General features: G+C 48.0%; 1 protein-coding gene across 1 annotated transcript in view; it reads right to left on the bottom strand.

Annotated features, from left to right (window-relative positions):
• The window catches only part of LOC144770782 (phospholipase A2 inhibitor gamma subunit B-like), a 76,961-nt gene extending 50,598 nt beyond the window's left edge, over positions 1-26,363 (bottom strand). Inside the window, exons 1-2 of the mRNA XM_078655536.1 lie at positions 26,096-26,363; positions 9,926-10,039 (exon numbers count right to left, since the gene is read on the bottom strand). Coding sequence (XP_078511662.1) covers positions 9,926-10,039; positions 26,096-26,165 — 184 coding nt within the window. The 5' untranslated portion in view covers positions 26,166-26,363. The remainder of the gene's footprint in view (positions 1-9,925; positions 10,040-26,095) is intronic.
• Between the last annotated feature and the right edge of the window lie 1,402 nt (positions 26,364-27,765).

Raw genomic sequence — 27,765 nt, 5'->3', positions numbered from 1 at the left:
AAACAAACGTACATAGGCATAATCAGCACATGATGTCTTTTAGTCTCTGCCTTGGAGCAGGGTTGGGCTGAAATAGGTAGCAATGACATTGTAGGGTGATCTTAAGGGGGTTTGATATCCCTTTGGGCCAGGAAATCGTAAAAGTCTTGCCCGTGGAATGGGGGCCAATTGTCTCAATTGACCTCTTCTGGGAGCCCAAACAGCACAAAAGTCTGCTCCAGTACTGGCTGGACGTGAATGAATGCAGTAGTCTGCAAGAGCTCCACTATGGGAAACTTTGAGAATGAGTCCATGATTACCACTGTGTGCTGCCCATCTGGGAGGCTCCCAAAATCAATGGGGATTCGTCGACAGCGCCTGACTTCTTCGTCCACCATTTCGTCCATGTTGTGGAACCACACTTTCGTGCGGAGTCTGGCCTTTGTCTTTGCGGCCCCCTGGTGTCCTTGATGGGCAAGTGTGACCATTTGAAAGCGGAGGCTTCTTGGAATGATAATTTGCTGCCCTCGTAGTACCCAACCTATCCGGCTGATGCTTAGTTCGTGCCTCACCCTTCGGAGCTGGCGTCCGACATTCTGTTCCTCTGGCAGGAGTGATTTTGAACCGTCAAGGAATTGATGCCACCGTCCGCTAGACAGAGTCTCCTTTGCCTTTGAGTGTTTCATCTGCTCCTGTGGAACTCCGGAGATCGTAGCGCATTCTGGCAATCGGGCAGGAATTGGCTTCCACCAAGTTTATGAAAGGTTCAGTATGTTCGTCCTCCGCATTGTTTTCGCCAATACTGCTAGGTGGTGGGTGTCTTACTCTTGACAGGAAGTCTGTCAGGTAGTCCGCCTCTGGTCTGAACATCAGCTGGAAGGAGTAGGCTTGGAGCTGTATCGCCCATCTTTCTATCCTTGGTGGTGCTAGGTATGGTGACCCATTGAACAGAGGTAGTAGAGGCTTGTGGTCCGTGACTACACGGAACGGGTGGCCGCAGAGGTATGGGTGGAAATGTTTGCACACCCAAATGATTGCCAGGGCTTCCAGCTCTATTTGAGCGTAGCAGTTTTCAGTCTGCATCAACGATAGACTAGCGTACACGACTGGGAGACAGGTTCCTCTGTCGTTTTCTTGCAGGCGGACTGCCCCAAGCCCTATTGGGGCAGAGTCAACTGCTAGTGGTTTTCTTCTTGGGGTGGAAATACACAAGGGTCGTCTGGTCCAGCAGCGCCTTTTTAATATTGTTGAATGCAGTCTCTTCTCTGGGGCCCCACCCCCACGGTACACTGGACTTCGTAAGTTGGCAAAGGGGTTCAGACAGCATGGCCAGGGCAGAAACGAACCTCTTGCAGTGTCACCATGCCAAGGAAGCTCCTTATATGAAGTGATCCAACCAGAGCTTCCACCTGGGCGTGGCTGCGAGCTGGGCATCACTGATGCGTGTGAGAATGGTGCATTTGGTGCCTGCGTGGGCGGTTGTGATGGCGGTGAATCTACCACGGTTAGTAGATGGAGATCTTTGTATGTTTTGGAGGTAGAGCTGCTGGAGGTGGGTGAGGTGCTGTTGTGACACTATTATTTTTGCAGATTACAACGGACCTTCTTTGTGCTTGTGACCGGCTTTCCTTTCCTCTTTTAGTGGTTATGGGCGTGCTCGCCTACACATTGTGCTCCAGGCAGTAATGTGCAGGTGACTGATTGCAGGCTTGTGTGGTGCTATTGCTGGTTATTCAGCTGCTGAGAGCAAGTCTTTAGTCCGTTGTGTGTGGGAGGGGAGGAATGTCTGTTTTCAGGCTCCCTGTGTGACCTTTTGCCCTCAATGTATCTCTGCCGGGTAGGGCACTCACTCCTCTTCCTTTGTTGCAGGTCTTGCTTATACACGATGAGGAGGAAAGCAGGAAGCCACGCCCGCAGTTTTTTTTTCTTCGCTGGCCTCCCTGACTGGATTAGCCGGCTTGCAGACATCGGAGTGCGATTGAGCTCCACGCTCTCTTTTAATCACCGCCGCAGGCTGAGTTGACTTCAGTATGCTCAGGCTGCACTGCCACAGTGGGATACAAGGCAGTGAGCCCTGACGTCTCCACACGTCACCACACTAGTCTTGCAGTGTAGGTGGCAGGCTCGCTACTCAGCGTATGAGGTGAGTGAGGCTATCGGCGGGAGGGTGGGGGTAAGTCATCCTTCGCCGCCAGTGTAGCAGGCAAGGACCAGCAGTGAAGGCTTGTGCTACGGAGCACAAAAGAAGCTCACACAAGACACGTTAGTCTCTATTCAGCCAGTGGCCGCGTGCAACCCTGGCTCCTTTATTTATACCCTCGGACCAAGCCCGGTCGCAAAGGGTGTATGGGTTAAACCAAGTTCAAAAGGTGATGGATGGCTCTCTACAGGGCATTCCAGATAAGACAGATTTGATCCAACCCATAGCCTAGTTCCAGACACAGGCATCCTGAAGTCTAGAAAGGAGGACTGAATGAACTATGCTTTCCAATGCGGCTACCAAGTCCACTAGGGTCCGTGCCGCAGCACGCCTCTTATCCTGTGTGATAGGCAATTCATCCAATACTGATGCAAGTGCCACTTTGCTTCAGTGACAAACCGGGAGGCCAGCTGGTGCCATGTCTAGGATAACCCATGTTTCTCCGAAGTATGGGAGTTGTTTGAACTTCTTTTTCACTATTTTTGCCATAGAAGGCAATCCAGAAATGTTCATAAACTGCCAAGAATGTTGGTGTTTGTGATAGGTTGCTTAAACAGTAAGACCACGGGGAGCTGTGTCCAGCAAGTGGGAGTAGAGGCAGTAGGAAAAGGTGCTCATACATGAAGTGAGACCAAGTGCAATGGCATTGATCATCCTATTAACATTTTGTACTTTTTTTCCCCTGTGCTCCCTCCACCTTTCTCATTCCTGTTGCCACATTGTTACTTTTTTCACTGTTGTTCTCGATTTCCCTTGTGCCCTTCGAGCCCTCCGACCGCCCCCTCTGCCTTCTGTGTCACCCGCTTCCCGCCGCTGCGTCGCCTGCGGCCCCACCCCCTGTCATCCCATTGGCCGTCCCACTCCCGCCTCCCAGCTGCTCCACCCTCCCACAGCCCCTCATATGGAGGCCGCGCAGCGGACGCGCGCCAAAGGCAAGCCCGTCTGAGCCCGTCCGCGCCTGGACCGCGGCCAGCGCCAGAACCGCTCGCCGATACCAAGAAACCCGACAAAAGTACGACCCCACCACCCTCCACGCACTCAACACCGGCCAACCATCTGCCTGCTACCTAGCCACTCCGAAGCACACCCACGGACCCTTCTCCTGCCAAACCTGCAAATTCACCTGCGTCCGAACCTGCACCCCACCACCTGGACCAGGCAACAACAACAGCCACCTCAAGTGCATCCTGCTCAACACCCGCTCAGTCCACAAGCACGCCGTTGAACTCTGGGACCTCCACGACACAACAGCACCAGACGTCACCTTCCTCACAGAAACCTGGATGAACACCTCCTCAGCCCCCGACATGGCCATAGCCATCCCGGACGGCTACAAGATTACCCGAAAGGACCGCGTCAACCAAACCGAAAGAAGGAATCGCCTTAATCTACAGGAATACCATCAACGTCACGACCAACTCCGAAGATGCCCTCACCACCGCCGAACACCTACACTTCCAGATCCACACCAACCCCAAGACCACCCTCAGAGGGACCCTCATCTACTGACCCCCGGGCCCACACACACAATTCAGTGAAGCCATCGCCGACTTCATCAGCCCACATGCGCTCGCCTCATCAGACTACATCCTCCTAGGGGACCTGAACTTCCACCTGGAGAACAACAGTGACAACAACACCACCGCCCTGCTCGACAACCTCGGACGCAAGCAACTGGTGAACACCCCCCAACCACTACGCCGGCCAGACACTCGACCCCATTTTCTCCGCCAGCAGCCACGTTGCCTTCAGCCACTCCACCGGACTACACTGGACCGAACACAGCTGCATCCACTTAACCTTTAAGAAGACCACATCCCACCACCGCCCGCAACAGATCCTCCGTAGATGCTGGAGCAAAGTCACCGCAGAACAGCTGACCACATCTGAGCCAGAAGCCTCCAATCAACACTACCGACACCAAAGACGCAGCCCGCAACCTCACACAGTGGATCATCAACTGCACAGACGACCTTGCACTACTGAAAAAAACCTCAGGCAACCCCGGCAACAGAAGACAACATGGTTCACCTACGACCTCAAAGAATCAAAGAAATCCTGCCGAACCCTCGAGAAAGCCTGGTGCCGCGAACAGACGACAGAAAACATGACAGCCCTCAAGAACGCCATTCGCAAACACCACCAACTGATCCGCAAAACCAAAAAGACATCATTCAAAGAACGACTGGACAACAACACTCACAACAGCAAGGAACTCTTCAGCATCGTAAAAGAGCTCTCCAACCCCAGCGCCAGCAGTAACGACATCACGCCATCGCAAGACCTCTTCAACTCCCTCGCAACGTTCTTTCACCGCAAGATCACCGACATCCACGACAGCTTCGGCACCCAGACCCCACCCCCAGCCACCGAACCAACGCCCCCTACAACCACCCTCAGCGCCTGGACTCCCATCAGCACTGAAGACACCACCCACATTATGACGTTATGACCACCATCCACTCCGGCTCTCCTTCCGACCCTTGCCCTCACCACATCTTCAACAAAGCCGACTCCATCATCGCACCCCACCTCCGGAATGTCATAAACAACTCCCTCACATCAGCTACCTTCCCAGAGAGCTGGAAGCACGCGGAGATAAACGCCAATCTGAAGAAACCCACGGCAGACCCTAAAGACCTCAAGAACTTCCGCCCCATCTCCCTTCTTCCCTTCCCTGCAAAAGTCATCGAGAAGACCGTCAATAAACAGCTGAAAGCATTCCTCGAGGCAAGCGGCTCCTTTGACCCATCCCAGTCCGGAGCCAACCACAGCTCCGAGACCGCCCTGATCGCAGCCACCGACGACATCAGGACCCTGCTTGACAACGGAGAAACAACCGCTCTCATCCTCCTAGACCTCTCAGCCGCCTTTGATACAGTCTGCCATCGCACCTTAATCACTCTCCTCCACAACGCCGGGATCCAAGGTTGGATCACCTCGTTCCTCTCCGACAGAACCCAGAGAGTCCACCTTCCTCCCTTCCGCTTGGCGGCCACCGAGATAATCTGCGGCGTACCCCAGGGCTCTTCGCTCAGTCCAACCCTTTTCAACATCTACATGAGCCCCCTCGCTGCCATCACATGCGAGCACAACCTCAACATCATCTCCTACGCAGACGATACCCAGCTGATACGCTCCCTCACCAAAGACCCAGCCACCGCCAAATCCAACCTCCAGGAAGGAATGAAAAACGTCGCAGAATGGATGGAACTCAGCAGTCTCAAACTGAACTCAGACAAGACAGAGGTCCTCATCCTCGGACCATCCCCATCTGTCTGGGACAACTCCTGGTGGCCAGCAGCCCTGGGCACTGCACCAACACCCACGGACCACGCACGCAACCTGGGATTCATCTTGGACTCCTCCCTCACGATGACCAAGAAAGTCAACGCCATCTCATCCTCATGATTCTACACCCTGCGCATGCTCCGAAAGATCTTCCGGTGGATCCCTACCGAGACCAGAAAGACCGTCATCCAGGCCCTAGTGACCAGCAGACTGGACTACGGGAACGCCCTCTACACAGGAACCACAGCCAAACTTCAGAAAAGGCTCCAGCGCATACAGAATGCATCCGCAAGACTCGTCCTCGACATCCCTCGCCACAGCCACATATCTGCCCACCTGAGAGACCTGCACTGGCTTCCCGTCAGCAAAAGGATCACCATCAGGCTCCTCACCCACGCACACAAAGAGCTCCACAACACAGGCCCCGAATACCTAAACAGCCGCCTCAAGTTCCACACTCCAACCCGCCAGCTCCGCTCCGACAGCCTCGCCCTCGCCAGCGTACCACGGATACACAGAGCCACCACCGGAGGAAGATCATTCTCCTACCTGGCTACCAAGACGTGGAACTACCTTCCCACCCACCTATGATTGACCCAGGACCATCTCACCTTCAAGAAACACCTCAAGATCTGGCTCTTCCAGCAGTAGCAGCACCCTCCCCTCTCCCAGCGCCTTGAGACCCTCACGGGTGAGTAGTGCGCTTTATAAATGTATTGATTGATTGATTGATTGTACTGGTCTCGGATACTAAGGACTTAACAGACAGACCTGCTGCAGTTTCCACCAATGACGTGAGCCTTAGCCCACTCCTGTACGGCAACCAAGACTGGTACCCAAGCGACAGGATACCCTTGCGAGTGATAAAGCGCTCTAAGGGTGGGAATGCGGAACGATGGGGCTACTTATAGAAAAGTACTGCAAATAGAAAGAACTTCCTCCTCGGGCTAGTCCAGCTCTCTAACAACTGGTGTGAGCTAGTATCAATAGAGTAAGTTGTGCAACGACCCCCGCATGGTGAAAGCCCTTCCTAAACAATGAGACTTTATCACTGTGGATTGCAGGCGTACAGGTCAAATGTGTGTATACAGCACAAAGGTTTCAAACTATGGCGACAGACACACCCACATGGCTATGAGCAGACTGCCAATTTACAATTACAAAACAGCCTTTTCACGAAGTACAAGGACAAGCACGGGCTGCTACTCTACGGCAGCTCATGCTCTGTCCATCAATTGTCTGTTCTTCACTCCACTTAATGAGATAAGCGGCACCTCAAAATGGGCCCATGAATGCCATGCAGGCATCTTGGCAAAGAAATTACGCCCAGAGGGTACCCATCAGAATCATTAGGAGTGCCAGGCAATAGCACGCCACGCCCATCCACAGCGCCAGAGAAAGAGAAAGCGGACTACTTCCTGTGTCAGGCTGCGACCTTGCCAGTGGCACAACCAGAGTCTAGTGCACGACATCTGTAGAAATACCCGTTTCCCCCTCCTCTCTCCTTTGTTCGCCAAGGTCTGCAGGTGCAAAGCGAGGAGAAGGGTCCAGTGAGGTTATTTACAAAAAGTGCAGTGGAAATACGATTAAAACACTGTGATAAACTGCCACGCAGAAAAGGAAGATATTTTTCTTTCAATTCAACTTTAGGGTTTGAAAAATGCCAGAAAAGAGCACGACACAAACATAAGGACAATCTCCTAGAAACGAATATCAAAGAAAATAAGCCAGATGTCCTGACGTGTTTCACAACCTACAGTTCAGTCACTAACCTAGTGAAGAAAGCAGTCAATAAACACTGGCGTATCTTATCAGGAACATTTACCTGCCGAAACCAAGGTTTGCCAGCAAAAGAACCAGGAATATCCGGGACCTGCTAGTCCACACAAGACCACCACCAAAAAGACCTCAAGGAGAAAAAGGTACTACAATGTGGAACTTAGCACCCATCCTTTGTCATTACCCATGTAGATCCTGCTCCATTTGCAAACTCACTAAAACTACCAAGAGTCCAAGTGAAAATTTTGAATGGACAATCAAATACCACACCAATTGCAATACAACTCAAATTATTTACATGATTGCCTGTCCCTGTAGTCTTAAGTACATTGGTATGACCTGCAGGAAAGCAAAACAGAGAATTTGCAAGCACCGGAGTAACATCAAATGCGGAAAATACGCCACCCGGATGAGCATTCACTTTGTCAATATGAAACATTACCGAGGACATACAACGGGTCATTTTGGAAACCCTTCCCACAAAGAACTACAATGCAGAGCGCATCCTCTTTTAAAAGGAACAGCGGTGGGTGTACCGCCTGAAGACCTATGACCATGGTATAAATGATAATATACCCTGGCTCTCTGTAATACACAGAAAGTCCCAGTTCCAACATAACAAAGAGCACAAATCAGAATAATAAAACTATGCATAACACAGCATAAAACCACGTCATCCCCAGAGGTTAGACCAAGCTTTATACTTATAAGAATTACACCACCTCTGAAGAATGTCAGCGGACGCACATATAACACACCATAACATACGGTGCCATCATTGAACTAACCGGTCAAGGAGACCACTTTCAAAATAAAGACAGGTGTCTTCCCCCCTGGTTTTGACCTTGGCCAATCCGCATATGAAAGAAAATTAATTTTTCGTTTTTTGTGAAGTGCTATCTGGAATCATCAACACAGATTCCTTTCTAGAGAAAATAATGTTTTATATGATTTTTAAGATGCTAGTTTTTTCATAATATATCACCTAATAGCTATCATTGAGTCACAATTTAAGTGACATAAAAAACGTGCATGTACACGCATTTGTGTGCTATGGTTTGTAATTCAGTCGCCCTGCACAATGTCTAATATCTAACTAGGCTTCCTTTCTTAAAATATAATCTCATATTTTAACCCCTTTTCATAACTTTGAGTTATTCGCTCATTTAGCACACTGTAACAGGTATCCATAAGAATATTTTCATCCATATTTAGTTTGTCTAATCTCCCTGTAGTAACTAGTAACACGCTGACCATCACAAGCCATACCAAGTGATGCCACATCACATTACATTGACTTTAATCTTAAAAATGCTTCAGAAAGTATTGTGAGCGAGATAACTATGACCTTAATCCCTATGAATAAAATGCACTCCAAGAGGCATTATTGATAGCGCTCAGCCATCCTCATCCCAATAGAGGAATTTCCTCACACTATAGCACTACTATACAACTTCATAATTTATTCACAAGCCAAACCAGTTACTTTGGAACACTTACCATAGCCATCACAAAACTTTCTTGGTTCCAGCTGTACCAAGTTATTTAAATTGATTTTGTTAAAACAGAACATGATGATACCTACATCGTATTGTATGAAATGCATCTGAATATTTCTATCTGTACTGTATTTTATCTCTCAAGAGTCATAGTCTAAATTGCCAACCGTGACTCTAAAACAAACACGAGCGAATGAGCTCAATGAAGATTGGTGAGTAAGGTACTTACCTGTCACAGGCTATTCCTGACAATAGCCATCCTCGATCTGGTCCTAAAGAAGGCCCACATACCCTTGAGGGCTCCCTAGGGCCGAAACATGTCTACCTTTCACGATCTATCACCAGGTACGGTGGAACAGTAGCCCTTCCACCACAGCACATCCCACTCTTAATCTTACCCCATCCTCAGTAATTAAAGTTTCAAACTGAGGACAGGAGGTATTTGTAACTCACACTTTGCTAGAACATTTCTGCACTTTTTATCACAGCTGTCATAAAACCAGACGGTCCAACTCTGGGTGAAAAAAGGAGATCACTTGGTGAACCCAGTGTTTGAGTGATAAAAGACCTAATGATGAGGCTACTCACATAGCCGACAGGGCGGAGAACCAAAATATACTGTACCATTTGTCGCATGTGAATGAGGGTCTTTGATATACCAGAACCCTAGACCCTGGTAATAACCATATCTGTTATTCATTCTCCTCTGATTTTCCCTAGTTTTGAGTGTGCCCATTAAAAGGCTTCTTCTACAGTTTATAATTTAAAAATGCAATTCCATGTGAATCTCAAGAAATGCACTAGGTTTATAGGCTCATCCTTGTGCATTTTCTGCTTAAGTAAGAAGTTAAAACATTTGCCACGGCTCCTATATGAGTCCTCTTCTATAATGAGTCAGTTTCTAGATTTACACGTTACAAAGGCCGTGATGTAGATCTTGGCAGACTGGTTACTCCGTAACAATGGTAATGGATATCCTGTTCGCTGAAATATAAATCCCTTTAGCCAGATGGATAAATGAGTTGACAATCTGTAAATGTTTGAAAATCTGTTTTAGTCCTAAAAATGACTAGATTACAAAAGTCTGAAGCTGAAACATATGGACTTAATAGTACATTTTAGTAGCCATTGTGTACCTACTGCCTGGGACCCCAGTTATTAGAAACTTCCTACTTACCAGAGGTAGTTTCGGTGTATTTAGTATAACAAATATCAGAGGGGCTGGGGCAGGTAACGCTAGGGGTCGTGCAGTCTATGTTGCTCGTACATTCCACACAGGAGAGGGCCTCGCCTGGAAGATACAATGGAGAAACTTTGTGTTAATCTCATAGACATTATAATCTCCGTGTCTCCACTTTTATGAGTAAAATAATTGATTGCAAACACAAATGTATTCAAAGTTAAAGGCCCGATTCGCAAAAGCTGCAGCTTGAAAGAAGTCCATATAAGTATTAGACCGCAATAATAACAACCTGAGAAAAGCTCATCAGACCCGGTATTTACATATTAATGAAGATTAAATATTTATATCAGAAAAGATTCACAAAATATTCTAAAAAAAGAATTGAAATATCAGTATAAAAAGTATATAACATGAATAGAAAAAAAAAGGCTGTGGAAAAAAAGTAATAGAAGAAAGGAAAAAGAGAAAGGCAGATAAAAGGAGAAATGAAATAGATTCACATATAACACGTTTTAAATATAAATTACACTCACCATATATAAAGTCTCACATACACCGTTGAGAAAAAATAAAAATATATTCATTAGATACATAAAAGAAAAGCAGCAAAAACGCATCTGTCGTCTTAATGAGGGCTCCCGTTTTATAGTATTTGTGTTTTTCTAGATTTTCACTTTAAGATTAATCCGCTGTTTGCTAGTTTTCTCTCATATGAATTGCATTTATGCAGCTTTGGAGGCTGAAACGCGCCAAATGCTGAGGCATATGGAGAGCAATTTAGCCTGGCAGGTGCAGTGAAACAGCCAGAGCCTGGCATGCGAGAAAGCCCATCGTGGAAGACGATTAAGCTCTCCAGGTAAGCACAAGGTGAGCAGACCACACACAGGCTGCAGCCAGAGGGTGGGAAGGACCTGTGCTCTGAGACAGAGGGCACGCGCTCACGGATGGAGAGGCGGGACCATCGCCCCCTGCTGGTTCTGCTTGACCATATGTAGTTAATCAAAAAGAGACTAGCTCGAAATAGGTAAAGATAACAAAAAATTAATTTAATTTTTATCGTTCAAGGACTCAAGTATGTTTTGTCACGGATTAGTGGCACCTGGTAGGTGTGCTCATGAAGCCCTCACCCACCAACCTAGTTTATGGCATGCTTCATCATCGGGCCCACCCAGTGACACCTAGCGTGTCCCGGGTGTGCTTCGACGCCTGATTACAGCGGAGCAGGTATGTCGCTGTGTGTGCGGTGAAGTATGTTATGGAGAGTGAGTTTAAAACGGCTTGGCGGGGATCCCAGTGTCCGGAGACAAATTACACTTTAATAGCTGGGTCACCGTCAGCGGTTAAAAATAAGGCAGTTGGATGTTAGAGGCGGGTTACGACCTCCCACATCCTGGGGTATGTCAACATGTTTCAGCCAGTGCCTTATGACTAAGCTGGCTTTCTTCAGGACGGATAAAATACGTGGGTGTGATTAAAACTAGTGGGTGTATATTTCAGACTATGTGTATACACGCCCTAAAGTGTTTTCTATGTGTGAGTGGGGGATTCCCATCTCAAAAACACCTGTACATATAACATATAAAGACAAGGACAAAACATACAAGGAAAAAGTAGGGTTTTGCCACTTAGTTTAAAAGGAGACCTGTGGAAGAGAAAAGCGCTTACCAGTGATGATGGTCGATCATGATACTCACAGAATTGTTGGTCAGAGCCTGCTTTGGACCTGTAGTGCCTCCTTCGCAGGACCGGTGAGTAATGGCCATGGTGGTGGAGGTTTTATACTGTTGTTGATTGCATGATTGTTATCACCTACATAGTAGGGGAAAGGGTAGAGAGACTCGATCTGCCGAGTCATCGCGCTCGCGAGCGCTCAGGTGTGCAAGAAGCAGTGGAAGGGCTTCGCGCATGAGTGGTACAATGCGCTAGCAGTGCGCATGCGCGGAAAGTGTTATCTCCGCGCATGTGCGCCTCAAGGAGCGTGCGTGCGCTGTACATTCGCGATCGCAGTTATCGAATAAGTGCCGCTATTGCGCATATGTTGAGAGGTCTAAGCGTCTAATTGCATATCAAACATTGGTGGCATAGAGTCAGGGCCATGCACTGGCGGTGGTGGCATAGAGCCAGGGCCATAAGTTGAGCTGGGATATTGACAACAGTTATTATAGAGGTATGAGGTTCTCTATTCAGAGGAGCCAAACACGAGGTTTCTAGTGGGGTCAGGAAGTTGGGAACATGGTCTGAAGATCACGTATATGCCAGGGAGTTCCAGGGGATGGCATCGTTAAGGCCATTGGTGGCTGTTGAAAGGCGATATATCCATCGCTGCTCTTTGCCCAGGAGTTTCTTGTCATTCTCATTGGTACTTTCGGGGATTTGCTCAATCACTGTCCAGTTTAAGTCATTGGGTGTGTGGCAGTGGGTGATGAAGTGGTTAGTTAGCTTGCTCACGTTTTTCTTGCATCTTATGGTACTTCGATGCTCAGTGATTCTGGTTTTGATTTTACGTGTGGTCATCCCCACATAACGGAGGCCACACGTGCAGGTCAGAAGGTATATTACATTGCGTGAGTTGCAATTGGTGTGGTTGAGCTGGGTCCAGATTTTATTGGGCTCAAGGTTCAGGGTTTTAGTGTGTGTAGTCAGATGACATACACTGCAGTCATTGCAGGGGTAGTGTCCGATGACTTTGGGCAGTCCCCATGCATTCAAAACGGTGTTCATAGGTTGTTTGGGCGGTGGTCTGGGTCTGGTGCTCACCAGTTGGTCCTTGAGGTTCTTGTTCCTCTTGTAGGCAAATCTTGGTGTGTCCCATTTCCTTTGGCCAGAGTTGATTATCCTCCAATGTTTTTTAATGATTTTTGCTACTTCGTTTGACGCCGTATTGTAGGTGGTAACACAAGTGATTGGTTGTTCCTGATCCTCCTTCACGTGGGTCTCGAGAAGGGCATCACGGTTCTGATTCCTCGCCCTTTTCTGGGTTTTACGGACGATGGTTTTGGGATAGCCACGGTTTTCTAGTTTGGTGGCCAGATCGGCTGATTGTGATTTGTAGTCACTCACGTTGGTGCAGTTTCTCCGGATTCGTAGGAACTGGCCAAACGGTAAGTTTTCCTTCAGAGGACGGGGGTAGAAGCTTGTAAAATGAAGCAAAGCGTTCCTTGCGGTTGGTTTGTAGTATGTCGTCGTGGTTAGAGTCCCATCTTTTGCTCTGATGTGCAAATCCAGGAAGGGCAGTAGTTCATTGCTAGCTGTGCTTGTAAAGTTCAGATATTGATCCCTGGTGTTGAGCCAGATCATGAATCTGTCAAGGTCAGTCTGTGAACCCTGCCAAATAACCAGGATATCATCAATGTATCTGTGCCGTTTCAGGATGTGATGGTTGAACGGGTTAGTGGCCGCAGCAATGTTGGTGCTTTCAAAATGGTGTACATACAATCCTGCCACGCTGGGGGCAAAAACGCTGCCCATGGACGTTCCATTTGTTTGCAAATAGAAGTTGCCTTCATATTCGAAATAGTTTCGTTTAAGGGCCAAGGTGGCACACGCTAGTATGAAATCCCTAGAGGTGTGGTAGGGCCAGGGGGATGCCATTAGGACGTCGTGAAGAACTTTCAGAGTTGCGTCCTGGGGTAGACTGGTGTATAGGCTCTCCACATCTAACCCCACCAGGAGTTGTGTGTCAGGATTGAAGTCCATTTTGTCTATGACGTGTAACAGATGTTTAGTGTCCTTTATGTACGTGGGTGTTTTTTGCACCAAGGGGTTTAGGAAAAAGTCACAGTATCGTGACAATGGTTCCAAAAGGGAGTTTATGCCCGATACGATGGGTCTGCCAGGAGGGGGAAGTTTGCCCTTATGTACTGTGTAGAAATACGGGGTCCTCGTGTGTTCAGGACACAGGTATTCGGCTTCTTGTTTGGAAATGTGTTCTGCATCCGCTGCCCTCTTGACAAGTTCATGGATAGTTGTCCGTAGTTCTTCGGATGGGTCCTGTTCCAATCTGCGATAGTTCCTATTGTCGCTTAAGAGTCTGCGACACTCGGTGTCATAATCTTTCTTGTCCTGTAGGACAATGCCTCCCCCCTTGTCTGCAGGTTTAATGACAAGTGTGGGGTTGTTTTGTAGGCGCTGTATTGTTTGTCTGTCTTCCCAGGACAGGTTGTTGAAATGGTTGGTTGGGTTCAGATTCTCAATGTCATGGTACACAGCTTGTTCGAACGTTGTGATCTCAGGGGGGATGGTGGAGGGAGGAGGGACAAATGTAGATTTGGTTCTAAGGCCGGTGACGTTGGGGTTTTCGTGAGGTTGTTCGTTTTCTGGGGTTGGTTTTTCAAAGAAAGACTTCAATTTGAGCTTTCTGAAAAACTGTGCCAATTCAACATGTAATTGAAATTTGTCGAGTCTAGTGGTCGGCACAAACGACAGTCCTTTCTCTAGGACTGACTGTTCTCTTTGGGACAGTGGGGTGCTGGATAGGTTGAATACCAGCGATGGTTGGTTGGTATGGTTTACGATTTGCTCGGCCCTGGGGTTGCTTCCTTCGCCTTCTGGCGTGTGTTCGAGCTCACTGGGTTCTCTTCCCCGGCCCACTGGACCTGTGTGTGTTGTTGGTTTGGTCTTCGTCGGCCCGAGCTCTTCGGCCCTGTCCTAAAAAAGGAATGTGTGGGCCCTGGTTGCTAGCAAATAGAGGCATTGGTCCCGGGGGGTACATGGGAGGGAAGCCATAGTAGGGATTCGGCATTTGACCCAGGTTTGGTGGGAAGCCATAGAAATTACCCTGTTGTCCTCCTTGCCAATTGTTTGGCCAGTGTTGTCCTCTTCTTCCTCTACCTCCTCCTCCTCGTTTTTGTGAGCCGTTGCTTGAATTGCTGGAAACTGAGCTGTCATCACCAGAAGAGTTTGACATCTTGGTGTTGTTTGTTTGTGGTGTGTAGTCCTCTTCTGAGTAAGGGTACACTTTGGCGTAATTAAATTTTTTCAAATCTTTATCAAATTTTTTGATTTTCGCTTGAGTTAGGTACTCTTTGTACTCATTAATATCCCTGTTTTGGTCATCCAATTTTTTCTTAAACGCAGTGATGGTGGCTTTGAAGTGGCTTTCTGTGGTCTGGATTTCGATCATGATGGCATCAGATAATCGTTTTGAGGTTTTTATGATTAGTATCATCCAGTCCCTGGTGCAATGCCAGGCGATCTGGGCCCAGTCCTTCCTGAAAGTTGGATCATCAAGGAAGATTCTGGGTGCGTTGGTTACTAGAAGTCCCCTTGGAGCGGTGTTGGTTCTAAGGTACTGGGCCAGGATTGTCCCATGCAGGATGGTCCGTATTCTGTTGCGTTTTCTCTCTGTTAAGGTCTCCCAGTCAGTGGTCTGTGCGATGGTGTTAGCGATGCTAAAGTCCGCTTGGAAGGACGGGTCAGATAGTATATCCGTCACGTCACTTTCAGAAAAGGTTAGGCCATGGTTTTCGGCCATGGTTGAATATATACTCTCACAGCTGCGCGCTGCCAATATATTCGTGTATCAAGAGAGAGAGAGAGAGAGGACCAGAAAGCTAGTCCATATCCCCCGGTTTATATGTAGTTAATCAAAAAGAGACTAGCTCGAAATAGGTAAAGATAACAAAAAATTAATTTAATTTTTATCGTTCAAGGACTCAAGTATGTTTTGTCACGGATTAGTGGCACCTGGTAGGTGTGCTCATGAAGCCCTCACCCACCAACCTAGTTGGTGGCATGCTTCATCATCGGGCCCACCCAGTGACACCTAGCGTGTCCCGGGTGTGCTTCGACGCCTGATTACAGCGGAGCAGGTATGTTGCTGTGTGTGCGGTGAAGAATGTTATGGAGAGTGAGTTTAAAACGGCTTGGCGGGGATCCCAGTGTCCGGAGACAAATTACACTTTAATAGCTGGGTCACCGTCAGCGGTTAAAAATAAGGCAGTTGGATGTTAGAGGCGGGTTACGACCTCCCACATCCTGGGGTATGTCAACATGTTTCAGCCAGTGCCTTATGACTAAGCTGGATTTCTTCAGGACGGATAAAATACGTGGGTGTGATTAAAACTAGTGGGTGTATATTTCAGACTATGTGTATACACGCCCTAAAGTGTTTTTCTATGTGTGAGTGGGGGATTCCCATCTCAAAAACACCTGTACATATAACATATAAAGACAAGGACAAAACATACAAAGAAAAAGTAGAGTCACTTGACTGTATAGCATTGTATACATCTGGTTGCCGACTTTATAGCGTTGTTGGTGCTGGCTATAAGCGGCTATAGTGTAATGGTATTGGTGATACCATTATGGTGGGGTTCGCACTGGGTTTCGAAAGTGGAGTGGCTAAAACACGGTATGTACATAAATAGTGCATAGTGGTAGATAAAGAAAACACAAGAGTTCTGTCTTACGCTAGTTTTAGAAATGTGCTACTTCAAGGTTGAGAAGTGGCAAGGGTTGACCCTGTGGGGTAAAAAACAAGGGTTTTGCCACTTAGTTTAAAAGGAGACCTGTGGGAGAGAAAAGCGCTTACCAGTGATGATGGTCGATCATGATACTCACAGAATTGTTGGTCAGAGCCTGCTTTGGACCTGTAGTGCCTCCTTCGCAGGACCGGTGAGTAATGGCCATGGTGGTGGAGGTTTTATACTGTTGTTGATTGCATGATTGTAATCACCTACATAGTAGGGGAAAGGGTAGAGAGACTCGATCTGCCGAATCTTCGCGCTCGCGAGCGCTCAGGTGTGCGAGGAGCAGTGGAAGGGCTTCGCGCATGAGTGGTACAATGCGCTAGCAGTGCGCATGCGCGGAAAGTGTTATCTCCGCGCATGTGCGCCTCAAGGAGCGTGCGTGCGCTGTACATTCGCGCATGCGCGATCGCAGTTATCGAATAAGTGCCGCTATTGCGCATATGTTGAGAGGTCTAAGCGTCTAATTGCATATCAAACATTGGTGGCATAGAGTCAGGGCCATGCACTGGCGGTGGTGGCATAGAGTCAGGGCCATAAGTTGAGCTGGGATATTGACAACAGTTATTATAGAGGTATGAGGTTCTCTATTCAGAGGAGCCAAACACGAGGTTTCTAGTGGGGTCAGGAAGTTGGGAACATGGTCTGAAGATCACGTATATGCCAGGGAGTTCCAGGGGATGGCATCGTTAAGGCCATTGGTGGCTGTTGAAAGGCGATATATCCATCGCTGCTCTTTGCCCAGGAGTTTCTTGTCATTCTCAATGGTACTTTCGGGGATTTGCTCAATCACTGTCCAGTTTAAGTCATTGGATGTGTGGCAGTGGGTGATGAAGTGGTTAGTTAGCTTGCTCACATTTTTCTTGCATCTTATGGTACTTCGATGCTCAGTGATTCTGGTTTTGATTTTACGTGTCGTCATCCCCACATAACGGAGGCCACACGTGCAGGTCAGAAGGTATATTACATTGCGTGAGTTGCAATTGGTGTGGTTGAGCTGGGTCCAGATTTTATTGGGCTCAAGGTTCAGGGTTTTAGTGTGTGTAGTCAGATGACATACACTGCAGTCATTGCAGGGGTAGTGTCCGATGACTTTGGGCAGTCCCCATGCATTCAAAACGGTGTTCATAGGTTGTTTGGGCGGTGGTCTGGGTCTGGTGCTCACCAGTTGGTCCTTGAGGTTCTTGTTCCTCTTGTAGGCAAATCTTGGTGTGTCCCATTTCCTTTGGCCAGAGTTGATTATCCTCCAATGTTTTTTAATGATTTTTGCTACTTCGTTTGACGCCGTATTGTAGGTGGTAACACAAGTGATTGGTTGTTCCTGATCCTCCTTCACGTGGGTCTCGAGAAGGGCATCACGGTTCTGATTCCTCGCCCTTTTCTGGGTTTTACGGACGATGGTTTTGGGATAGCCACGGTTTTCTAGTTTGGTGGCCAGATCGGCTGATTGTGATTTGTAGTCACTCACGTTGGTGCAGTTTCTCCGGATTCGTAGGAACTGGCCAAACGGTAAGTTTTCCTTCAGAGGACGGGGGTGGAAGCTTGTAAAATGAAGCAAAGCGTTCCTTGCGGTTGGTTTGTAGTATGTCGTCGTGGTTAGAGTCCCGTCTTTTGCTCTGATGTCCAAATCCAGGAAGGGCAGTAGTTCATTGCTAGCTGTGCTTGTAAAGTTCAGATATTGATCCCTGGTGTTGAGCCAGATCATGAATTTGTCAAGGTCAGTCTGTGAACCCTGCCAAATAACCAGGATATCATCAATGTATCTGTGCCATTTCAGGATGTGATGGTTGAACGGGTTAGTGGCCGCAGCGATGTTGGTGCTTTCAAAATGGTGTACATACAATCCTGCCACGCTGGGGGCAAAAACGCTGCCCATGGACGTTCCATTTGTTTGCAAATAGAAGTTGCCTTCATATTTGAAATAGTTTTGTTTAAGGGCCAAGGTGGCACACGCTAGTATGAAATCCCTAGGGGTGTGGTAGGGCCAGGGGGATGCCATTAGGACGTCGTGAAGAACTTTCAGAGTTGCGTCCTGGGGTAGACTGGTGTATAGGCTCTCCACATCTAACCCCACCAGGAGTTGTGTGTCAGGATTGAAGTCCATTTTGTCTATGACGTGTAACAGATGTTTAGTGTCCTTTATGTACGTGGGTGTTTTTTGCACCAAGGGGTTTAGGAAAATGTCACAGTATCGTGACAATGGTTCCAAAAGGGAGTTTATGCCCCACACAATGGGTCTGCCAGGAGGGGGAAGTTTGCCCTTATGTACCTTAGGTACTGTGTAGAAATACGGGGTCCTCGTGTGTTCAGGACACAGGTATTCGGCTTCTTGTTTGGAAATGTGTTCTGCATCCGCTGCCCTCTTGACAAGTTCATGGATAGTTGTCCGTAGTTCTTCGGATGGGTCCTGTTCCAATCTGCGATAGTTCCTATTGTCGCTTAAGAGTCTGCGACACTCGGTGTCATAATCTTTCTTGTCCTGTAGGACAATGCCTCCCCCCTTGTCTGCAGGTTTAATGACAAGTGTGGGGTTGTTTTGTAGGCGCTGTATTGTTTGTCTGTCTTCCCAGGACAGGTTGTTGAAATGGTTGGTTGGGTTCAGATTCTCAATGTCATGGTACACAGCTTGTTCGAACGTTGTGATCTCAGGGGGGATGGTGGAGGGAGGAGGGACAAATGTAGATTTGGTTTTAAGGCCGGTGACGTTGGGGTTTTCGTGAGGTTGTTCGTTTTCTGGGGTTGGTTTTTCAAAGAAAGACTTCAATTTGAGCTTTCTGAAAAACTGTGCCAATTCAACATGTAATTGAAATTTGTCGAGTCTAGTGGTCGGCACAAACGACAGTCCTTTCTCTAGGACTGACTGTTCTCTTTGGGACAGTGGGGTGCTGGATAGGTTGAATACCAGCGATGGTTGGTTGGTATGGTTTACGATTTGCTCGGCCCAGGGGTTGCTTCCTTCGCCTTCAGGCGTGTGTTCGAACTCACTGGGTTCTCTTCCCCGGCCCACTGGACCTGTGTGTGTTGTTGGTTTGGTCTTCGTCGGCCCCGAGCTCTTCGGCCCTGTCCTAAAAAAGGAATGTGTGGGCCCTGGTTGCTAGCAAATAGAGGCATTGGTCCCTGGGGGTACATGGGAAGGAAGCCATAGTAGGGATTCGGCATTTGACCCAGGTTTGGTGGGAAGACATCTTGGTGTTGTTTGTTTGTGGTGTGTAGTCCTCTTCTGAGTAAGGGTACACTTTGACGTAATTAAATTTTTTCAAATCTGGCCAATCCTGGCCCAGTACCTTAGAACCAACACGGCTCCAAGGGGACTTCTAGTAACCACGCACCCAGAATCTTCCTTGATGATCCAACTTTCAGGAAGGACTGGGCCCAGATCGCCTGGCATTGCACCAGGGACTGGATGATACTAATCATAAAAACCTCAAAACGATTATCTGATGCCATCATGATCAAAATCCAGACCACAGAAAGCCACTTCAAAGCCACCATCACTGCGTTTAAGAAAAAATTGGATGACCAAAACAGGGATATTAATGAGTACAAAGAGTACCTAACTCAAGCGAAAATCAAAACATTTGATAAAGATTTGAAAAAATTTAATTACGCCAAAGTGTACCCTTCCTCAGAAGAGGACTACACACCACAAACAAACAACACCAAGATGTCAAACTCTTCTGGTGATGACAGCTCAGTTTCCAGCAATTCAAGCAACGGCTCACAAAAACGAGGAGGAGGAGGTAGAGGAAGAAGAGGACAACACTGGCCAAACAATTGGCAAGGAGGACAACAGGGTAATTTCTATGGCTTCCCACCAAACCTGGGTCAAATGCCGAATCCCTACTATGGCTTCCCTCCCATGTACCCCCCGGGACCAATGCCTCTATTTGCTAGCAACCAGGGCCCACACATTCCTTTTTTAGGACAGGGCCGAAGAGCTCGGGCCGACGAAGACCAAACCAACAACACACACAGGTCCAGTGGGCCGGGGAAGAGAACCCAGTGAGCTCGAACACACGCCAGAAGGCGAAGGAAGCAACCCCAGGGCCGAGCAAATCGTAAACCATACCAACCAACCATCGCTGGTATTCAACCTATCCAGCACCCCACTGTCCCAAAGAGAACAGTCAGTCCTAGAGAAAGGACTGTTGTTTGTGGCGACCACTAGACTCGACAAATTTCAATTACATGTTGAATTGGCACAGTTTTTCAGAAAGCTCAAATTGAAGTCTTTCTTTGTAAAACCAACCCCAGAAAACGAACAACCTCACGAAAACCCCAACGTCACCGGCCTTAGAACCAAATCTACATTTGTCCCTCCTCCCTCCACCATCCCCCCTGAGATCACAACGTTCGAACAAGCTGTGTACCATGACATTGAGAATCTGAACCCAACCAACCATTTCAACAACCTGTCCTGGGAAGACAGACAAACAATACAGCGCCTACAAAACAACCCCACACTTGTCATTAAACCTGCAGACAAGGGGGGAGGCATTGTCCTACAGGACAAGAAAGATTATGACACCGAGTGTCGCAGACTCTTAAGCGACAATAGGAACTATCGCAGATTGGAACAGGACCCATCCGAAGAACTACGGACAACTATCCATGAACTTGTCAAGAGGGCAGCGGATGCAGAACACATTTCCAAACAAGAAGCCGAATACCTGTGTCCTGAACACACGAGGACCCCGTATTTCTACACAGTACCTAAGGTACATAAGGGCAAACTTCCCCCTCCTGGCAGACCCATCGTGTCGGGCATAAACTCCCTTTTGGAACCATTGTCACGATACTGTGACTTTTTCCTAAACCCCTTGGTGCAAAAAACACCCACGTACATAAAGGACACTAAACATCTGTTACACGTCATAGACAAAATGGACTTCAATCCTGACACACAACTCCTGGTGGGGTTAGATTCTGGAGAGCCTATACACCAGTCTACCCCAGGACGCAACTCTGAAAGTTCTTCACGACGTCCTAATGGCATCCCCCTGGCCCTACCACACCCCTAGGGATTTCATACTAGCCTGTGCCACCTTGGCCCTTAAACGAAACTATTTCGAATATGAAGGCAACTTCTATTTGCAAACAAATGGAACGTCCGTCCATGGGCAGCGTTTTTGCCCCCAGCGTGGCAGGATTGTATGTACACCATTTTGAAAGCACCAACATCGCTGCGGCCACTAACCCGTTCAACCATCACATCCTGAAATGGCACAGATACATTGATGATATCCTGGTTATTTGGCAGGGTTCACAGACTGACCTTGACAGATTCATGATCTGGCTCAACACCAGGGATCAATATCTGAACTTTACAAGCACAGCTAGCAATGAACTACTGCCCTTCCTGGATTTGGACATCAGAGCAAAAGATGGGACTCTAACCACGACGACATACTACAAACCAACCGCAAGGAACGCTTTGCTTCATTTTACAAGCTTCCACCCCCGTCCTCTGAAGGAAAACTTACCGTTTGGCCAGTTCCTACGAATCCGGAGAAACTGCACCAACGTGAGTGACTACAAATCACAATCAGCCGATCTGGCCACCAAACTAGAAAACCGTGGCTATCCCAAAACCATTGTCCGTAAAACCCAGAAAAGGGCGAGGAATCAGAACCGTGATGCCCTTCTCGAGACCCACGTGAAGGAGGATCAGGAACTACCAATCACTTGTGTTACCACCTACAATACGGCGTCAAACGAAGTAGCAAAAATCATTAAAAAACATTGGAGGATAATCAACTCTGGCCAAAGGAAATGGGACACACCAAGATTTGCCTACAAGAGGAACAAGAACCTCAAGGACCAACTGGTGAGCACAAGACCCAGACCACCGCCCAAACAACCTATGAACACCGTTTTGAATGCATGGGGACTGCCCAAAGTCATCGGACACTACCCCTGCAATGACTGCAGTGTATGTCATCTGACTACACACACTAAAACCCTGAACCTTGAGCCCAATAAAATCTGGACCCAGCTCAACCACACCAATTGCAACTCACGCAATGTAATATACCTTCTGACCTGCACGTGTGGCCTCCGTTATGTGGGGATGACCACACGTAAAATCAAAACCAGAATCACTGAGCATCAAAGTACCATAAGATGCAAGAAAAACGTGAGCAAGCTAACTAACCACTTCATCACCCACTGCCACACACCCAATGACTTAAACTGGACAGTGATTGAGCAAATCCCCGAAAGTACCATTGAGAATGACAAGAAACTCCTGGGCAAAGAGCAGCGATGGATATATCGCCTTTCAACAGCCACCAATGGCCTTAACGATGCCATCCCCTGGAACTCCCTGGCATATACGTGATCTTCAGACCATGTTCCCAACTTCCTGACCCCACTAGAAACCTCGTGTTTGGCTCCTCTGAATAGAGAACCTCATACCTCTATAATAACTGTTGTCAATATCCCAGCTCAACTTATGGCCCTGACTCTATGCCACCACCGCCAGTGCATGGCCCTGACTCTATGCCACCAATGTTTGATATGCAATTAGACGCTTAGACCTCTCAACATATGCGCAATAGCGGCACTTATTCGATAACTGCGATCGCGCATGCGCGAATGTACAGCGCACGCACGCTCCTTGAGGCGCACATGCGCGGAGATAACACTTTCCGCGCATGCGCACTGCTAGCGCATTGTACCACTCATGCGCGAAGCCCTTCCACTGCTCCTCGCACACCTGAGCGCTCGCGAGCGCGATGACTCGGCAGATCGAGTCTCTCTACCCTTTCCCCTACTATGTAGGTGATTACAATCATGCAATCAACAACAGTCTAAAACCTCCACCACCATGGCCATTACTCACCGGTCCTGCGAAGGAGGCACTACAGGTCCAAAGCAGGCTCTGACCAACAATTCTGTGAGTATCATGATCGACCATCATCACTGGTAAGCGCTTTTCTCTCCCACAGGTCTCCTTTTAAACTAAGTGGCAAAACCCTTGTTTTTTACCCCACAGGGTCAACCCTTGCCACTTCTCAACCTTGAAGTAGCACATTTCTAAAACTAGCGTAAGACAGAACTCTTGTGTTTTCTTTATCTACCACTATGCACTATTTATGTACATACCGTGTTTTAGCCACTCCACTTTCGAAACCCAGTGCGAACCCCACCATAATGGTATCACCAATACCATTACACTATAGCCGCTTATAGCCAGCACCAACAACGCTATAAAGTCGGCAACCAGATGTATACAATGCTATACAGTCAAGTGACTCTACTTTTTCCTTGTATGTTTTGTCCTTGTCTTTATATGTTATATGTACAGGTGTTTTTGAGATGGGAATCCCCCACTCACACATAGAAAAACACTTTAGGGCGTGTATACACATAGTCTGAAATATACACCCACTAGTTTTAATCACACCCACGTATTTTATCCGTCCTGAAGAAAGCCAGCTTAGTCATAAGGCACTGGCTGAAACATGTTGACATACCCCAGGATGTGGGAGGTCGTAACCCGCCTCTAACATCCAACTGCCTTATTTTTAACCGCTGACGGTGACCCAGCTATTAAAGTGTAATTTGTCTCCGGACACTGGGATCCCCGCCAAGCCGTTTTAAACTCACTCTCCATAACATTCTTCACCGCACACACAGCGACATACCTGCTCCGCTGTAATCAGGCGTCGAAGCACACCCGGGACACGCTAGGTGTCACTGGGTGGGCCCGATGATGAAGCATGCCACCAACTAGGTTGGTGGGTGAGGGCTTCATGAGCACACCTACCAGGTGCCACTAATCCGTGACAAAACATACTTGAGTCCTTGAACGATAAAAATTAAATTAATTTTTTGTTATCTTTACCTATTTCGAGCTAGTCTCTTTTTGATTAACTACATATAAACCGGGGATATGGACTAGCTTTCTGGTCCTCTCTCTCTCTCTTGATACACGAATCTGCTTGACCATACAGTCCGTTCAGTTTAATTTGGAAAACAGCCAGAAGGGGCACCTTCATGTCATTCTTCACATGGCAATGAGTTGCCAAGGTCTGTGCTACAGCGACCATAGGCTTAGAACGTTCCTGCGGTGTTGGCCTTACACAACTTTCCATATTACCAATCTGACGAAAGACAAAGGCCAGGTAGAGTTTTCTATGGAGCCCCCAATAGGGCGGCCCTACAGTCTGCACGGATATCAGGCAGCCAGGACCAGGACTGGCTTAGGCTTTTTCAGAATGAAGAAGGCCTGGCCTGTGTTTAGGAAATTTGGACAGATAACCTTGAGTGAGGCGTACACTGATGGTCACATGCCAAGACTTTTCAAAGAGGTGAAAAGTTAGATTTATGGGCACATGCAAGTAGGATGTCTAGGTATGTCTGCAGGCTCAGTCTTCATATTCATAATAATAATTATTATTGAGCACTAAAACTGATTATTACTCATACAGTGCCCACCACGACCTGAGTTTCCTCACTCTTGCCCACATCACCTGTGCATGTACTGTATCAGATTTAAAAGGTTGTATCAAATGTTCATCAACATAAAACCAAGATATTAATTCACAGAATTAACTAGCTTTTGATCTACACATTACAAGCCATGCTATGAGATAGAGTGATGACCTCTTCATGCCGATTCAAAAAAAAAAAAAAAAAAAAAAAAGTGGCAGGGGGCTACAAAAAAGCACCTCACCAGGAGCTCCAAAATGCCCCCATCATAACTGTCTTGTGAGCCTATTTCATGTGGGCTCCCTTATTCCGGCCTTTGCTTTTTAGTCAACATCACATTGTAATTTTGCTTTTTTTAACATTGTAAGAATGGGCTAAAAAAATCCCAGCACATGCAATGTTAATAACTAGAAGAAAAAACAAAAAAAACATGGTGTGTCACACCCCGCATGGTACTACTTGACAGCTGTGTGGAGAGAGGTGGGGCGGATGGATTCACCATCAGTCAAGAGAGCAGACAAGATACAGGCTGTGGAATGGGAACACCAACTTCAACAAGAATCAGAGAGAGGAAACGCATCCATCAGCCAGGGAAGTACAGAGGATACAGGGTGGACAATGATGAGACCTAATCTTCCGCCTTATGAGCAGAGAGGATACAGGCTACAGCGAGAGGGACCCTTAAACCAGGAGAGCAGAGAATATACAGGTTATTAGGGGGTCGCTTTCATCCGGGGACGGGGTGAGGGGGGAGCAGAGAGGACACTGAGCGAGAGCACCTCGCCTTCTGAATGGAGAGCAGCGAGCATACAGGCAATAGCCGGGGGACACTTTCAACCAGGGGACAAGAGAGAGATTACAGGCTCTACAGAGAGGGTACCCGAACCCCACCCCCCTTCAACTTTTAGAGCACAGATAACCTCATCTGCAGCCAGGCAAGCTGACAGGATACAGGGGACAGAGAGTAAGTGGCACTAGTCTAGGGAGCGGCATTTTCATCCTAAGGAACAGAGAATAAAGGCTGCAGAGAGACAGAAAACCTCACCTCCAGCCTGTAGAGCCCTCGGCCTGTAGAGCAGCGCGGATAGATGCTAGAGGTAGCAGGTGTGTAGGGGGATACAGGCTGCAGAGAGAGAGAACCTCACCTTAAGCCTGTAGGGCCCAGGCGACACAGGCTCTAGAGAGAGAGGGAACCTCCCTTCAGGCATCAGAGATAACGCGCCTCGCGGGGCGTGGGGTGCAGGGGGGTAAGGGTCCTTACCTTCCACAAGGATGGCCGCCAGGATCCAGGTGAGCAGAGGCGCAGCCCTCACTGTGCCCTGCAGCAGCATGGCTTCCAGAGGTGCACCGTGTGCCGGTGGCTCCCACCTCGTGTATTTATGCTTCAAGGGGCGTGTACGCTGCCTGGGCGAGGGTGCAGTGTTTCCAGTGGAGGGGTGGCCTGGAGGGGTGCGGCCGCGCTGCCCCTCCCGCCCCGCGCCTCCTCCTTCTAGGAATCGATCTGGGCTCAGCGGCGCCTATTGCAACACAGAGTTTGCATAGTTGTCTTTAACGGTCCTCCCTCGCGACCTGTCACGTGCTCTTGTCGTGGCGGGGCTTCCGCCTTTACGCGCGGGGCAGCCCTTCCCTCTGCACTTGCTGTGGGCGTGCCCCCAGTTCACAGGGGAGAAAATGCACTTCTTTTATTTCACTGGGGGGAAGCGCTGGCACCCTCTCAGCAAATCTACTCAAGATAGGGTGCAGGCGTCCCCGTTTTGCCAGGACGGTCCCCGTTTTTAACAAGCTGACCCAGCAAATTTTAAGAAATGTGGCTCATGTCCCTGTTTTTAAAGAGGGTCTACTGAAAACGGTGGGAGGTGTTTTTTTTATGTTTTACAAAGCAGGGTTAGTTAGCAGTTGTTTCAAGAAAGCAATTTAATTAAGGGCAAGCTACTTGGTTTAAAAATTGCATTTTATGTATGTTCTTTCTGCCTTTTCTGTAATTCTCTGCCGAGGAGCGCTCTGATCGCTTGAAGTAAAATTGCAGTCCTCCTTCTATTTTTGTGAAATGTCCCAGTTTTTGGCTTTAAAATTCTGGTCACTCTAACTCTAGAGCGCACTGGCACTTCTACAGTGCAGCTATGGAGCACACCGGCACTTCTACAGTGCAGCTATAGAGCAGCACCTGCACTTCTATAGTGCAGTTATATAGAGCAGCACTGGCACTTATAGAGTGCAGCTATAGAGCGCACTGGCACTTCTACAGTGCAGCTATATAGAGCAGCACCGGCACTACTAGAGTGCAGCTATATAGAGCACCCTTCTAGAGTGCAGCTATAGAGCGCACTGGCACTTCTACAGTGCAGCTATATAGAGCAGCACCGGCACTACTAGAGTGCAGCTATATAGAGCACCCTTCTAGAGTGCAGCTATAGAGCAGCACCGGCACTTCCACAGTGCATAGAGCAGCACTGGCACTTCTCTACACTGATAGTATAGAGCAGCCCTGGAATGTCTTTACAGCGCTGCTAAAGTGCAGTACTAGGACTGCTGCAACAATACACAACTGACACTTCTCAGCAGCACTGCAATAGGGCAGTACGGGATTTCTCAGCAGCGTTACTTTAGAGCATGACATGTCCTTTCCAACAGCAGCCCTGCTATAAAGCCGCATCAGTCCCTCTCAGCAGGGAATATATGAGCAGTACTGGCATTTCCCCACATCACTGCAACAAGACAGTACTGACACTTAAAAGCAGCACTGCTGTAGAGTAGTACAAGCACTTCTCAGCAAGACTGATGTTGGCCAGTACTGCCACTGCTAAGTAGCAGTGCCAGAGAGCAGTAGTGACTCTTCTTACTGGGCTGCAATAAAAAAAAATACTGTGCTTCTTAGCTGAGAGGCATTTCTCCACAGCACTACAATAAGGCACAGGCGCGCAACCCCCATTG

Source organism: Lissotriton helveticus, chromosome 7 (assembly GCF_964261635.1).
Source record: "Lissotriton helveticus chromosome 7, aLisHel1.1, whole genome shotgun sequence".
NCBI classification, from domain to species: Eukaryota; Metazoa; Chordata; class Amphibia; order Caudata; family Salamandridae; genus Lissotriton; species Lissotriton helveticus.
Note: the sequence above shows the minus strand (reverse complement) of the source record. Positions and strands in the feature narration are given on the sequence as shown.